We start from the raw sequence: 14,649 nt of genomic DNA on the forward strand, positions 1-14,649 counted from the left end.
ATTGACCCAGAACAAAACAAGGAATTAGAAGGACGAGGCGTCAGATGCTGGAATCGCGGTTGCCATTATGTAACTTAGGTTCCCTCCAAAATTACTGCCCAAACCTTCAGTGCGCATCGCGCGGATCTAGGGTGCCTGCCCCTTATTCCCGCCCTATTGCCCTCATAGGCTGATGCAAAATCGGTCTTGAAGCCAAACACATCTGAACTTGGGACTAGCAAAAAGAGAAATCTACGGGGTCCAAACACGATTTGACATTCGCATGCATGGATCCAAGTAATATTCTCAATGGAATATGTTCCGCTGCTGAAAGCAACTCCAGACATCAGTATTTCCTTTGAGGAGCAAAAACTAGTTAACTAGTTATGTGACCATGGATAAAAGGTGGTAATCAGTGTTGTTTTACACTGCGCCCCCAGCCTCTTCGTGGATCATCTTTTGCTGTATGAACAACGGTGGTTAATAGCTTGATGTGTATGGTTTGGTACAAGCCAGCAGCAGATCCAAAGCAATGTAGGATAAACTGGTAAGAGCTTTCTCCTTTCGTAACAGTTCATTGTTGTTCATTATCTATGGAATAAATGCAGTTACTGGCTTGCGCCCATATTCATCCACGTTATAAGGTGACAATTATTACCTACTCTCCTCACATCAATCCACAGCCACTAACCCTTCCATCTCTTTTGGTGCCATCTGCTCTAGGTTCAGCCCTCTGGAAGCTCCACTTTGCTCCTAGCTGGCTGTTTGCAACTCGAGTCAGGAATTTGACATGGAGTTAGGCCTGTATATCGTGTATGATGGGGTGAACTACAAATGCACTATCTGTGAATGAATTTTTGGTTCTATCTTTGTGCTCACTGCTGGCAGACATTATAACACTGATAGTGTGAAAGGTGTTTCTAGGTCTTTGTCTTGACTCAAGCAAAAAATGCGCATCTTCAAGCATCCAGCAGACATAACGTCTGTCTGACTTGTCCTCAAGCATAAGATTCTAAGACTGGAGAAGAGCTTCAACACCACCTAGTGAAGTCTCATCACTTTTGTCCAGACTGCAACATTAATTATGATTCTGGTGAACAACTGCAAACTCATGATGTTACCCAGCACCACTCTGTGTCAAATGTGGCGACTACTTTGCGAACAAGAACAATTTGCAGATGGTAATACGCCAGCTAGAATGAATAGTTCAATATGTCTAATGCTAACATTGCCGTTTTCAGCATCAACCACGAAACCTGGAATGCCACAGTTATTACTAAAACTTTAGATCATTTTCCGGAATGTTAATCCATCTGGAGTCTGGGAGTTGCGCGTGGGATATTACCAAGGAGGAAATTGACGATATAGCCCACACTTGTTACCAGAGCCGGAAGTACATAAACAAGACGGAGTTCCCAAAGCTTTCTGCAGTTGACCAACATGCTGAGGATGTTCCGCTATGCCCTTCTCCTCTCAATAGAAACGGTTGTCTGGCTAAGCTCGAACGGTTTGTTGCTCGCAGACTACGGTAGCTTCAGATCTTCCTCTGGGTCATTTTCTTATGATGTTAGACAACGTTGGACAGTTCTTTCAGTTCATATCTTCAATACTCCAAACAATATCATCGCGGATTTGATATGCCCCTACTTCATATTCTTCTCATGAGACTATAATATGGATATTCAATATCTCTACCATATGAGTATTTAATATCTAGTGGTTGTTGTAGTGTGGATATATATATACATAATACTAACTCTGGACAACTACTATAGTAAATGATTATTACCCACCACTCATTCAACCTGGAGATATCGAATCGATATTTTAGATATAGATTAGTTTGATGATAATTATCATGTATTTTATAGGAAAATGTGCCTATCAAGCATTGCCGGAGCCAGATAACGCCTGAATAATATAGATAATTATGAGAGCGCCATTCTAGCCCTGGTCCATAGGGACGATGGAGACCATGCAAATGGGACCTGCTCCAGCTTCTGCTGTCCGTGCCCCATGGATAACATCAGGCGCACTATATTATCACTCTAAGTGATTAGGCTACGAAGGAGCTGAGACAATAGAAAGATGATTTGAAGTAGTATAGTCGGGCAGATCTCTCGCATAGGCAAATGGAGGACTCCGGCTTTTTGTAAATTGCGTGCCGGATACTATCACAATCATACGGTCTAGTCCTAGGCAGATATAAAATGACGCCCCCTCAAACGAAGCAGCTCGCGTATCAAATTAGCTTGTATCATACAGCCAGAGTTGGGAGTGTCTAATTAAATATTATACATCAGCGCATCGAAGAATCTAAATCCACTCTGAACCCCTAGTCTGACTCCTCGTCCGACCTGGCATTTTTCTGGTTCCGCAGAGTCCGGTTGCTCTCCATCGCCCGGTTCAAATCATAGCTCTCCGTCAGCAAACTGATCAGCAATCCCACCCCACAGACAGCACAGCACACAGCCCAGACAATCCACAAGCTATCGGTGTATGCAGTTTGGAGCATCAGCTTCTGTGCACCGGCGGGCATCTATTTGATCGCCTGGACCAAGCCCGCCGCATCCTGACTGTATTCACTAGCTATGGGCGTGAGAGAGGGGTACTTTAGCAGATTGTGATACATGCGGTCCTGGAACACGACGCCACCGATAGCTACACCAATAGCTTGTCCCATGGCTCGGAGAAAACTGAACATTCCCGCGGCGATGGGGAGAGTGTTGCTCGTGGCTGAGGCTTGGATTGCGAATCCTAACAAGGGGGAAAGCAGACCCAGGCCGATCCCAGGAACAATATTTAAGAATATACAGGCAGGAATGCTCGTATCGACTTTGATGTAGGAGATGAGGCCGACACTGAGCATTGAGAGGAGCCATCCGAGCCACATAGCCCACCTGTAATGGCCCCATCTTGTCGTGAGGATGCCCACTACCATGGCGCTAGGGGCTACCGTGAAAGACTCCGGAGGTGTCATTAGGGCTGAAGGTGATTCAGGAAGGCCCAGTGAGTAAGGGTCGTTGCCCGGGAGGTTGCTACCAACTTCCCCCTCGATGAGTGGCGCCACAGTGGTCCTTTCATCGAACTCAAAATCACGGAAAAAGATGATCCTTCCTGAATTTATCTCGAACAGTTTGTACTGATTGGGCTCGCACTATCCTAACAGCCGACACTCAGATGTACGTGGTCCGAGTTTTAACCGCTGTTCCTTCGGAATCAGCACCCGCGAGCCAATCCGTCGAAGATGTGATAGGCTTGGCGGTTTCCCATATAGGATCTCGCAGGGAGTTCTCTTCTGTAGGAACGACGCAGGTGCTCGCAACTTGAGAAAACAACGGTATCTAGAACCTCGGTCCAGAAGGTAAGAGGCAGTTTCGCATCGGACAGGAGAGTGTTGAGTCTCTCCCGGATAGTGCGATTCGTACGCTCCGCAAGGCCATTCTGCCCTTTGCAGTATGGAGCGGATGTATGAGAAGTGCACGTGGAAGTAAGCTTTCTACAGCAAAACACAAACAACCGTTTTTGCGAACGCCCTCGCAGGCTCGTTTACTATTATCCTGTCAAAATCCGCAATACTGATGTGAGTTCGGAAAATGCTAGTAATTTCTGTCCCTGTGTCAAATTCATTGAAGGTCCTCTCCTTCTCAAATGAGTGACTATCTAGGCCATCTATATACTTCAGGATGTGGCAAAAATGAGGCATTTCATCCCACGGAATTCGTCATCCATAACGTCAAACAGTAGATCAGTTCATCTGAATAACATCATATAGTGAATATCACTATATCAGAATGTTGATCATCCAAACAATCGATAGACAAATTCAGCTAAGAAGGAAAGTAAACCGAACGAATGAAAACATATTAAACATGCCTTTTCTGGGCAAGTGGTAATTTATATCAACAGATTCTTACTGTTTTACTGATTGATCCCTCCTGTCCTACCTCTCCCTATTACATCTGGAGCTCAATAGGAATCTTGAAGCAACGGCTTATGTCGCCTCTAAATGGCCAGGCAACGCAGGAGGACTTTCCCGTAGTATCTACTCCGGTTGGCCGAAGGGTATCGAGGATCCTTCTGACCACTTTCAAGAAATTTTCTCGTGAATCCTCTCCTAATGTCTGGAGCCATTTTTGTAGTTCTCTTGGTTTCAATAATTGGTCCCTCAGTTTGGAAATAGCGCATTCAAGGCACAAGTCCGTCGAAAACGACTGTATCAGATCTGTCACAAGTGTTCGCAAAAGGACTCTTCTAGCTACTCCAGTACGGTAGCTTACCTGGACGCCCCAATACTCATCCATAAATTGGATGAGTTGTTTGTTGTCCGGATTTGTAAGAGCCATCTCTTTCACTGTGATGCCTCTTTGCTTATTCCAAGTTTGTGCGACTTGTCCAAGCACGTATTGGCCAACTTAGAAAGCGATTTGTTGCTGCGACTTTATCCATGAGGAAGGCATCGTACCAAGGTACTCCAAGATGTGTGATGACTTTTTCCAACACTCTGCTTCAATAAGACTACATTCGTTGTTTGTTGTAACAATGGCGCCAATTAGAAGGCTGTGCAAGATTAATATAGACCAGATTGGTGACATCATCCATCGCACGAGCCCAGTGATATTTCCCACTTCTGTTGGCGAAGATAAATCCGTCCCTGATTTTCATGGCAACTGGAGAGCCTCGCACATTCCTCCGAAACACAGACAAGGTCTCCTACATCAAAGTCAATTTCTCGCCGGTGGCGGTCTGTCTGTCGCTTTTGGTGGCCCTGAGAGGCTTGAATGGAGCCCAGGTGAAGTTCCAGATCTCTTCCATCCGTTTGGCCATCTCCTGGGCCTGATGTCCTTCTAATTTCAGCTCTCCTGGAGTTGTAGCAGAATGCCAGTCAGACGACGTCTTCGGCTCATAGCTCCGCTCAACAAAGAACAGTGAACCCCTGTAGATGCATGAGGCAAGGCAGCGGCGGCGAAGTTGAGAATTAGCAAAAAGTTCCGGCCAATTATCTTGGAAGTAATCCACAAATGGTCTCAGTCGCTGAGCTACATAGTGATTGACAGCCTCAGTAGCTCCATTAGTGGGCGGGTAGTGACCGCATGAGAGTTTTGACTTGATCTGCAGGATTCAACACAGCTCAGTCCAAAACTCTGAGATAAACTGGCCTCCACGGTCTGAAACGATGCTGTCGGGAAGGCCCACCCATGGATAGATATATTTCATAAAGAGACCTGCCATTTCTTTCGCAGATGTGGTTTTGAAACAGGGGATACAGAATCCACGCTTTCCGAAACGGTCCACGACGACAAAGGCAGCGTCGCGTCCATCCTTTGCCTTGGGGAATGACCGGAAGTCCATCCCTAGATGTTGCCACGGCCGTTCGGGGATGGGGAGTGGATTTAGGAGTCCAGGGGGCGGGTCCCGCCAGGTTTTTGTACACTTGCATATCAGACAGTTGTCAATGTACTGGTCAACATCCCGACGCCACGTTGCCCAGTAGTAACGTTTCTTCACGAGGCGACATGTCTTCTCCTTTCCGGGATGTGCCGTTGACGGCTGGCGGTGGATATCATCTAATAGACGAGCTCGGAGGTCACCTTCATCTGGCACTACCAGTCGCTGTTAGTAGAGAAGGCGGCCTTGATTGGCACACAGGAGGCGATCTATCAGATCCACGTGGGGATCCAATAGGGCTAGCTGTGGTTCAACAGTCAAGGGCTCTGCTGACCCTGACTCCGGCTCTGGGTGTGGGTAGGCTCCTTCTTCCAGACATTCATGTTTCAGCAGAACTTGCATTCGGTGGTCTTTATCAGGCTGTCCATCCTTTCGCGTAAGGGCTTCTGCCAGTGTGTTTTGTTTTCCAGGTCGGTAACAAATCAGGAAATAGAATTGGGACAGGAATTCTGCCCACCGGGCCTGACGGGCGTTAACTGATCGACGTTCTTCTTCAGAGTTATGCTTCTCATGAATGATTTTATCAATCTCATGTAAGGAAGTAGTGAAGATCTCACTCTTCTTTGCCCGGACGTGCCGCATGAAGCCCACTCCGCCAATCATCGCAATATCAATCGGTGGTAGATCCTTTCAGGGAGATGGCTTAACGGGCTTGGGAGCAGGGCTATCCTTCAGGGGATCAGGATCCTTAAGGGCTCGTTGCATCTTAGCAAGGGCTTGACGGTGGTGTTTCTCATATGTCTGGGGAGGTTGGTATCTTGCTCTCTTATCTGGAAAACTGCTAGGGAAGTCGTCCCTTTCCATAAGATGGTCTCTTCGGTCAGCGTCTTTCTGGTGGGCCGCATTAATGGCAGGCCGTTTAAGGGTTGTACGGGGCATCTCCACCGAAACCCGACGGGCTGGGCAGGTCAAAGGGCAAAACCCGGCCCAACCTGCGAAAATGCCAAGTCTAACTTAGTGATTGACGGTTTAGTCCAGGCAAATGACGTCACAAGTCTACGCAGTACCTGGTGGAAGCAATATCCCACAGTTAAGGGTTATCTTCAAAGACACCTCGGAATGAGTGAATACATCCTTATGTTACCATACTCTCCCCAATTCCCCACCATCAAATCAAGATCGCACCCTACCATGGCTGATACCTAGGCCTGGTCAACTCCCATGAGACTCGGGAGTCCCACCATGGGACTCCCATGGGAGTGGGGCGGGTGGGAGATGGGAGTTGTCCTGACTCCCATGCCAAGTTTGGGAGTCCCATTGGTGGGAGTGAAGAAATATATAATTCCCATGGGAGTGCGGTGGACGGGAGTTGGGAGTGACCCTGACTCCCATGGGCGGGATTTGGCAAGGTCTACTGATACCGTGACAAATTTGTAATTAGTCGCGACTAACTCAGCAGGTGTCACGGAACTGATTTACAGAGCAAGCAGGCAGTGATAAGTAGATATCTGACACTCAGGAACTCTAGTTACAGGTCAGGGTATTTACAGGTGCATAGACAAGACGTAGCTCGAAGAGCTACAAAGAGGAGGCGGATTAAGATGCGGGAGATTCTCAGTGTGGGTCATGTGATGATAAGGCTTCGACGGTGCCTCAGGCAACATCGTAAGTTGGCACCGTGACAGCAGGGAAGTGTCGGGCAGGTAGCTACCTGGAAGGCTATTCAAATAGAGAGGAATTCGGTCAGAACTTCTCGGTAAGGACTTTGAGATCACTGTAGGAGGAGCTGCAGGGGCAGCAAGGCAAGTTAATCAGCATAAAAGCTTACCCAATAGGATTCAAGCTGACGCGTACCATCACTGACTCCAAAAGTACTCTAACTTAAATAGGTAAGGCAGTTCCTGATGCAATGTTTAACAGATTGATCCTGTGTTACCTCAACAGGGATAAATACCTAGCTGTGCCCAAGCATTACCAGTTCCAGATTTAAACCCACTTCTCATTAGTCTAATGCAGGATATCTTGATCATAGCCAATGGACCCACTCGAGACTTCTCTCAAGTGTATGCTTTGTTCTGGCGGAATCGGCGAGGGGGAATGGACAAAGGAATTCAATGCCAGTACAGTATTTCTTAACTCCTGTTGAGTTTCATCGAGTAATAATCACAGCTTTTAGTCTTCTTAAAAAAGGATGAAGAGGACAATAGGGAAACTAACAGCAGCATACACATGGGTGTTCTCCATTGTGAGAAATCACTGAGATTCCGCCTATTGCAGGCTGTTCCACTGAGATACGTGACTCGTGGCCAACCAATAACAGCACAGATTATTGTTCACAACTCTACTTCAGCCTTTACACCTGCAGAGGCTTTTCTCCTTCATTCATCCTGCCTCCAATTACTGCAGGGCTATGTTAAGGAAGAATTACACAGGGAACAGATACATTCTGAACAGTTGTTTATGCTCTGCCAGTCCCTTCAGCCTGACAACCAAAGGGATTTTGGATGTCAGGAGCAGTTTGAGTTGTCACGTGAGCTTACTATGTGCTGCTATCAATGAAGCTCAGCTAAACTTTTCAATAGACTGCCCTGACCCAATTGATCCAGTAATACAATTCAGCTCAGTAGATCGGTTCAGAAATTGGAAGCTGAAACTGGACACCGTCAACAGCGAACCTCCTTTGTTGCGATTACCTCCTGAAATCATCATGATGATTCTCAAGCCTCTACCTCCATCAATTCTTCTCAGTTTCTTCTGCGCAAGTAAGCAAACCTTGCGCTATGCGAAACTCTTTTGCAGTCACCATCCATTGCATTTCTATCATTGTGTTGACAGTGTGAGCACTAAGCATGACAAACACATGTTGATGCTTGCTCTTTCTTATGAGCTTTCCCAAACTCAGTATCTCGGACTGGATCAAAGATGGGAACTAGTCTCAAAAGTGGCAAATCTGGCGAAACATGTATTCGATATTCATGGCAACCGTGTGACTGCACCGACCTTGGATGTGAGGGCCCCACTTCAGTATGTTGATCACGCATTTGGATTACAGGAGTTTGTCACAGAGATTCCTGATGACATCAAAACAATCAAAGTTTACATGGTACTCCTTCAAGGAAATTGCTATGTTTGTGGCATTGGATTTGAGGCCAGAGCAGCGCACCTACTCGTTGGTATTGAGCCCCATGTCTCTAACGAGATTGACGTCTTAAACACTGAGATTAACGCAATTCGATTTATTGTGGATTCTTTGGGAGTGAGATCTCTAAAATTTGGTGATTCGGAATGGTCTTCTGGAGATCCAGAATATATCAGATGCTGGGAAGGGTTTAGCAAAAGGCGAGAAGCTACAAAGATTCGGATTGTTCGAGATGTAAGTGCTTTAGGCTGAGTTTATACAAGTTGCTAATATTAGTCTTAGAGGTTGAAGTTTCGACAGATCAACTGGTGTCATGCTTATTCCCCTTCATTTGAAGAAAATATCCTGATGAGATACAAGCATGCATCTTATCATGGATATATTTCTTAAATGGACTTCGTGCGACCAAACCCGGAAAGAGAAATAGAATTAGTGATGAGCTTTGGAAATTTTACAGCTGAAGCTATCTGGCTAGACAAAGATCTTTGTGGCCTTACAATGTACTATGACCATGCTACACATGGCATTTTTGGCATATGTGTACACAGATTGTCAAGGGCATACCATGTTGGCAGAGCACATGCCCTGGCCAGATTCTTCCCATTGCATGGACCTGGTGAGGTGTTAACTGAGATTTATGTTCATACATATTCACAGTTTTCCCCTCCAGCAATAACGGTAAGCCTATATATTTGCATGGTACACTTTCTGTCAGCTCATGTCTTCATAGATCAGAACCAATTGGAACCGACAGTGTTTTTTCGGTTCTGCCCAGGTTCCTGGAAATCAACACATGACCAGAACTCTCCGAGGACATCACATCAAAGGTTTCTATTTTCGAATGGGACCAATATGTATTGAGTCATTTGGAGTAATTTATGCTCCTGGTTCACGTGGCACTGTTTGTCCCAGCATTCCCCCTATGCTGACAATGCCGAAAATAGATTCATCTTATGAATACGAGGCTGGTCTTTATTTCGAGTCTTGTGCTAGACTTTCTGAAGTCCGGAAAATCTTGTTCTACCATGAGAGAGACCATTGCACAGGTCTCAGATTTTTCTACAGTTTTAGCAGTTCAGAAGTTGTTGGACGAATCCAAGGAAACCACTCCCATGAGATTACTTTGTCAAATGATGAGTCAATTTGTCGAATGTGGGTTGTATATGATGATGGAAAATTAAAAAAGATCGAATTTGAAACAGAAGATGCAGAACACCCAAAAGAAGGAGGCGAGCTATATCGCAATACTGAATCTACAGTATGTATACAACCAACTTGTATCTGACAGATTCTGACGTGTTTTCAGGTCATTGCATGGTGGTACTCAAAAACCAGAGATATCATCCGTATTTTTCAGATACATCCAGACACGAAGCTCCCATATACGAGATATTTAGCAGTTGACGCTGAGATCCTGAGCTCTCCAATTTTGTGCTAGATTGGATCTGATGAAGAATCACATATAAGTAATGGAGGGCTTCCTCTTTGTCTTTAAGAAGTCCGTCACTTCTTGGCTTAGATATCTAATTTTCCTCTTACCCAATTTCGATCTCTTACAAGATAAAAACGTAAATGAGCTGAATTCTAAGGTTGTCTCCTCAATATTTATATGCCAACTTGTCCCTCTATTGTGAAGGCCTGGCAATGAGATAGATTACTACTGACTGGCGCCTACTTTGTGCAAGCCCAAAAGCCGGAGAAAGAAAGAAAGTCTTGGAAGAGAAGGCTTGTAGAGAGAAGAGGAACTAGATACATTACCGTGCGACCCGGCTGAGCCTAAAGAGGGGAGGCGAGATGCACCATAGTAGAACTCTTCGACTGACAGCCGAAAAAAAAGGAAAGGAAAGGGGAAAAAAAGAAGAGAGAAAGAGAAAGCAGGGGACATCGTGAGAGTTGAGCAAAATAGCTTCTTCCCACAGCACAAACTGATGAAGTAAAGCAATCCGAGCAGTAGAGTAGAGAGGGCAACCCAAACAACCAACTTTTGCAATCCCATGTCAAGGTCCAGCGCCGTAACAGCTATGTCGAATAGCTCGAAAAAACTCCCTTGTTATGTAAATAGACGTTTGATCACTTATGTGATGGCCTCATTCTATGCAATAGAGATAATATTGACTAACTAGGCAGGTTTGTACGAAAACATTTGAAGATGGGAGAGGAAAAGAAGACTAGGATGGTGAGGGAGAGGTGCTAGGGAATATACAGTGCAAACACCAAGGAAGACAGGAAGCTAGACCAATTCAGGACTGCGCCGTGACAACTTACACTCCAAGTTGACTGCCGATGTTGAATAGGTCATCATTCCCTCGTTGCATGTCCAGCCATCACGTAGAAGACTTAGAAGCATATAGATTCCGACTAGCGTTGAAGAAGATTATCCCACTGTCTGCGCATTCCTCGGCAGGGCTAGAATAGACTCTTCCATCCAATATATACTTAATAGTTCGTGGGTCGGTGGGTGTCGTAAATGTGACCTTCCCCGAAGTCGCAGGCGCCGCAATCTGTAGCCTTCCTGGAGTGCCTCCGGCAGAAAATGGGGCTCCTCTAGCAAGCTGAGTGGTTGGGGGTGCTCCTGCCGCAGGGAATGGAGCCCCTGCCGCGGGGAATGGTGTTCCTCCACTAGGGAATGAAGTTCCGCCAGGACGGGATAGAGCTGCGTTGTTGCGCAGTGCCTTGGCCTCCAATAGTGCAGCATGGATTTCCGCGCCAGTAGTCTTTGGGTCCCTATAAAACTCTTCGCTGCTTTTCCCCTTACCGCCAAAAAGGGGGAAATTCTGAACATCGTTTCTGAGGTTGACGAATCTGAAAATCCGAATCTTGGTCCCAAATGAGCTCCGCCGTATATTTCATTGCGCTTGGCTAAGCCCCCTCCTTCAGTCCAAAAGTAATCCTGCACATATGCAAAAAGCTGAGACTCCATCTCTGCAAGGGTAGTGTATTTATGACGCTTGCACTCTACCACAAGCATAAATACCTTCTGAAATGAAGGATCGTAGTATGCAACAGTAAGGTCCACAGCTTGAGTGCTGTTGCTCATCATGGGTTGCTGGCTGTAAACCAACATATTGTCGTCTCTCATGTATTCATTAAGGACGTCTTCCCAGAAAGGCACAGTTGATGATTCCTTAAGTTTCGGATCACTCGCCGCTATGTATGCACCTTGTAAGGCGGTTGTGGTTATGAGATTGGACTTGAGGGAATTGGACATCTTGCGAACTGCTTTACCATCTCAGTCTCGGAATGAAATTATCTGATGTAATACAACATAAATTATTGCTCACCAAAGTCAATCCAAAGTGAGGAAGGGGTAATCCTTAACAGGATCAAACGACAAGTAGACTATGTCCAAATGATGTACAGATATTCTTCGACTTGCTGGGGTTTTCTCACATTCCACTCAACATAAGTTAGGGATTTGAATAAGAATGAAGAACAGCGCGAATTGCTCTGAGGCCCTGAGAGAGAATTGCTCATTTATAAATTAATTAATAAGTGCGTAATTAACTGGATATCCAGACAGCATGAGGCTTCAGAATTTATACGAAGAGAGTTTTACTTGACCATGTGAGAGTAACTTCTACCACCATTGCCTCATAACAAACTATGTTAGAAATGCGCGAATGAGCTCCTGTGCTGCCAGCCCCAGCCAGCATAGCTAAAGATAAGCGCTTAAATACATATAATAGAACCGCAAATCAAATGTGCTTGCCTATCCGCGGGCCACATGGACGCTACACCGGGCAACGTCGTTCGAATATCATGTTAGTCTGGCAAACTTAGAGGCTTTTATGCTTTCATATAGCTCCAAAGTACAGTACTTTCGGAAATATATCTTTTTCCTGAGTTACTCTGTAGGAAGTCAGGTAAACAGTTTCACTATTTACAATTCAAACTTAACAATTCAAACTCCAGCTATGTGAATGCCACAGTTGTGGAGCGCGCCTATCTAAGTTCGATGCATCTATCCTATTCCTCTAGGCTTGGAGGAGACAAATTGAAACAGCAAGCTTCCTAAGGCCTACTATGGCGACTTGGAGAGCACTTTGCAGGCCCTGCGCGCTAGTACATACTGCATGTGTAGTCTAAATGTCTAATGTTCGTAGTCTTTTTGAAAAGTCATGGATTTCTGCTATTAATAAAAAGTCATAATTCTCCAAGGTTCTCCGCTTCTCCTATTTAAATGTACCATGACTTATTTTGAAAAACCCATTGGATTTGTGCGATTAATCAAAAATTATACTTCTTCAGATATTCTCGGATATCCATAAAGCAAAGTCATTATTATAAGACCCAAAAGCAACGAAAAGAAAATGAGGACCAAATTGAAGCCTTGTGTGACAACCTCAAGGAAAAGAATGTATCTTGTTCGTAGGTATGATAAGGAATTCTAAGCTAGAGAAGGAAAAGATCCAGGGACGGCGCGGCGCTATCCAAACCTAATATTTGTTGATAGCACTATGCTGGACAGAACGAACGAAGAGAGAGATATGGCATAGATGACTATCTAGGCGAGAGAGAGAGAGCTGAGCTATGGTGAAGCTATCTACACTGTGGGCCATGTGACCTAGGCGCTATGCCTAAACAGGCAGGGGGCTCACCTCCATAAAGGCTCTCGACAATACTATGTATTTACATGTCGGCGTTGTGGGGTAAACAGTGCAAACACGTCACACCTTGAAGGATGGCAAAACTTGATATCTCCCAAATCGCTGTTTCGACTGGAGCATCGTTATGCGCTGGAATATCCTTTTTGCTTTGGATTTTTATAATTTCTGACGGACATCCATCCCGACTGGTCTTACTCGTCCAAAACGCATTATTTTTTTGCAGGCTGTGCTGGGGATTTTGATCCTGACTGGCTTACTTGCTTCATTGGCCCTGGCTGTTTATCAACCAGTTCCCCAAAGCGGTGAGTATCCCATGGAGGACTCCTCCCCTTGCCTAGCTAGCTAACTGAGTTCGAAGGCCTATTTCGACAATAAAAGTGGGATTTTTACTAACTACTTCTGCCAACAATTGACGGGGTAAGTATACTCAATTTGATGTCGATGCATCTGACACCGCCGGGTTTCTCGGCCTTGTCAATCGGCGTTTCTGGTCAATCAATATTCTCATCATCTTTCCTATATCGAAATCATTACTACTGTTAACGTGGATTTTGTTCTCTCAGCCGCGTTAAATTCATCCCTAAAAAAATAGGTTCTTTTTTAACCATATACTGGGCGGAATTCGTCATGTTCTGTACAAACTGATTCTTTCACTCACAACGACTGAGATACTCTTCCTTGCAGTCCAATATTTTTGGCTTTGGATTATTTGCAAGCAGTCAAACACATTGTACCCAACGGCTTTTCGATCTTTAGGCTTCTTTCAGCATCAAACCTCCAAACATCGACAGGCTCTTAGGGTAGTAGCCTTGACTGTGACAGCTCTGTGGCTTGTTTCAGGAGCCATCACAATCAGTGCCTTTTTTGCACAATTTTGGGAAACGCAGCTAGCAACAGTGAGGATGGTCCTATCTACCCTTGGAAGTATTACTAACATGAAAAAGACCAAAGTTGCCGTATTAAGCTGATGAAATTAGTAGTTCCATATTTTCTCTCTAGAGAAATCCGTCTTCTGTCTTCAAATCCGAGGTGTGTGCCTTAAGTCAATTCTACAACTTCCGTTCACTGACGTGCTCTTTCTACCCGATTTAGGCCGCAACAAATCCTATCATGTGTTAGTTGCCCCTCTGTACGGTGGACTGAATGTACAAACCGGCCAAAACAAAATTTTTTACCATGATTACCTCCCGCCACACCATGCTAGAACAACCACACGCACTACCTTACTAGATGACATGCCTAGGGCCAATCGAGCATGCTTATAGAAAATTAATATTCTTATATGATATATATGGTAATTATTATTATTCTAATCTATGCCTAAAATATTGATTCAATATCTGGGGGGTTAAATAAGTAGTAATTAATAATCATTTAAAATCATGGGGGTTAAAGGGTGGTTATATATATATATATACATACTATAGTATCGATATCAAATTCGCATATACTAAGGATATCAAATGCCATATAGTAGGGATATCGAATACTATATAGTAGGGATATCGAATGCAATATACTAAGGATATCGAATGC

The 14,649-nt window shown here is 44.9% G+C and overlaps 2 protein-coding genes across 2 annotated transcripts; both read right to left on the reverse strand.

The window, feature by feature from the left end:
- Positions 1-2,518: 2,518 nt before the first annotated feature.
- On the reverse strand, positions 2,519-2,959 carry CDV56_100896 (uncharacterized protein; the record flags this gene model as incomplete). The annotated part of the gene is made up of 1 exon (XM_026754515.1): positions 2,519-2,959. The coding sequence occupies one exon, from the start codon at positions 2,957-2,959 to the stop codon at positions 2,519-2,521; it is 441 nt and encodes a 146-aa protein (XP_026611072.1).
- A 7,871-nt stretch (positions 2,960-10,830) lies between these two features.
- Positions 10,831-11,714, reverse strand: CDV56_102099 (uncharacterized protein; the record flags this gene model as incomplete). The annotated part of the gene is made up of 2 exons (XM_026755718.1): positions 10,831-11,308; positions 11,422-11,714. The coding sequence occupies 2 exons, from the start codon at positions 11,712-11,714 to the stop codon at positions 10,831-10,833; spliced, it is 771 nt and encodes a 256-aa protein (XP_026611073.1).
- Between the last annotated feature and the right edge of the window lie 2,935 nt (positions 11,715-14,649).

The sequence above is a fragment of the Aspergillus thermomutatus genome (assembly GCF_002237265.1).
Source record: "Aspergillus thermomutatus strain HMR AF 39 chromosome Unknown NODE_253, whole genome shotgun sequence".
NCBI lineage: Eukaryota > Fungi > Ascomycota > Eurotiomycetes > Eurotiales > Aspergillaceae > Aspergillus > Aspergillus thermomutatus.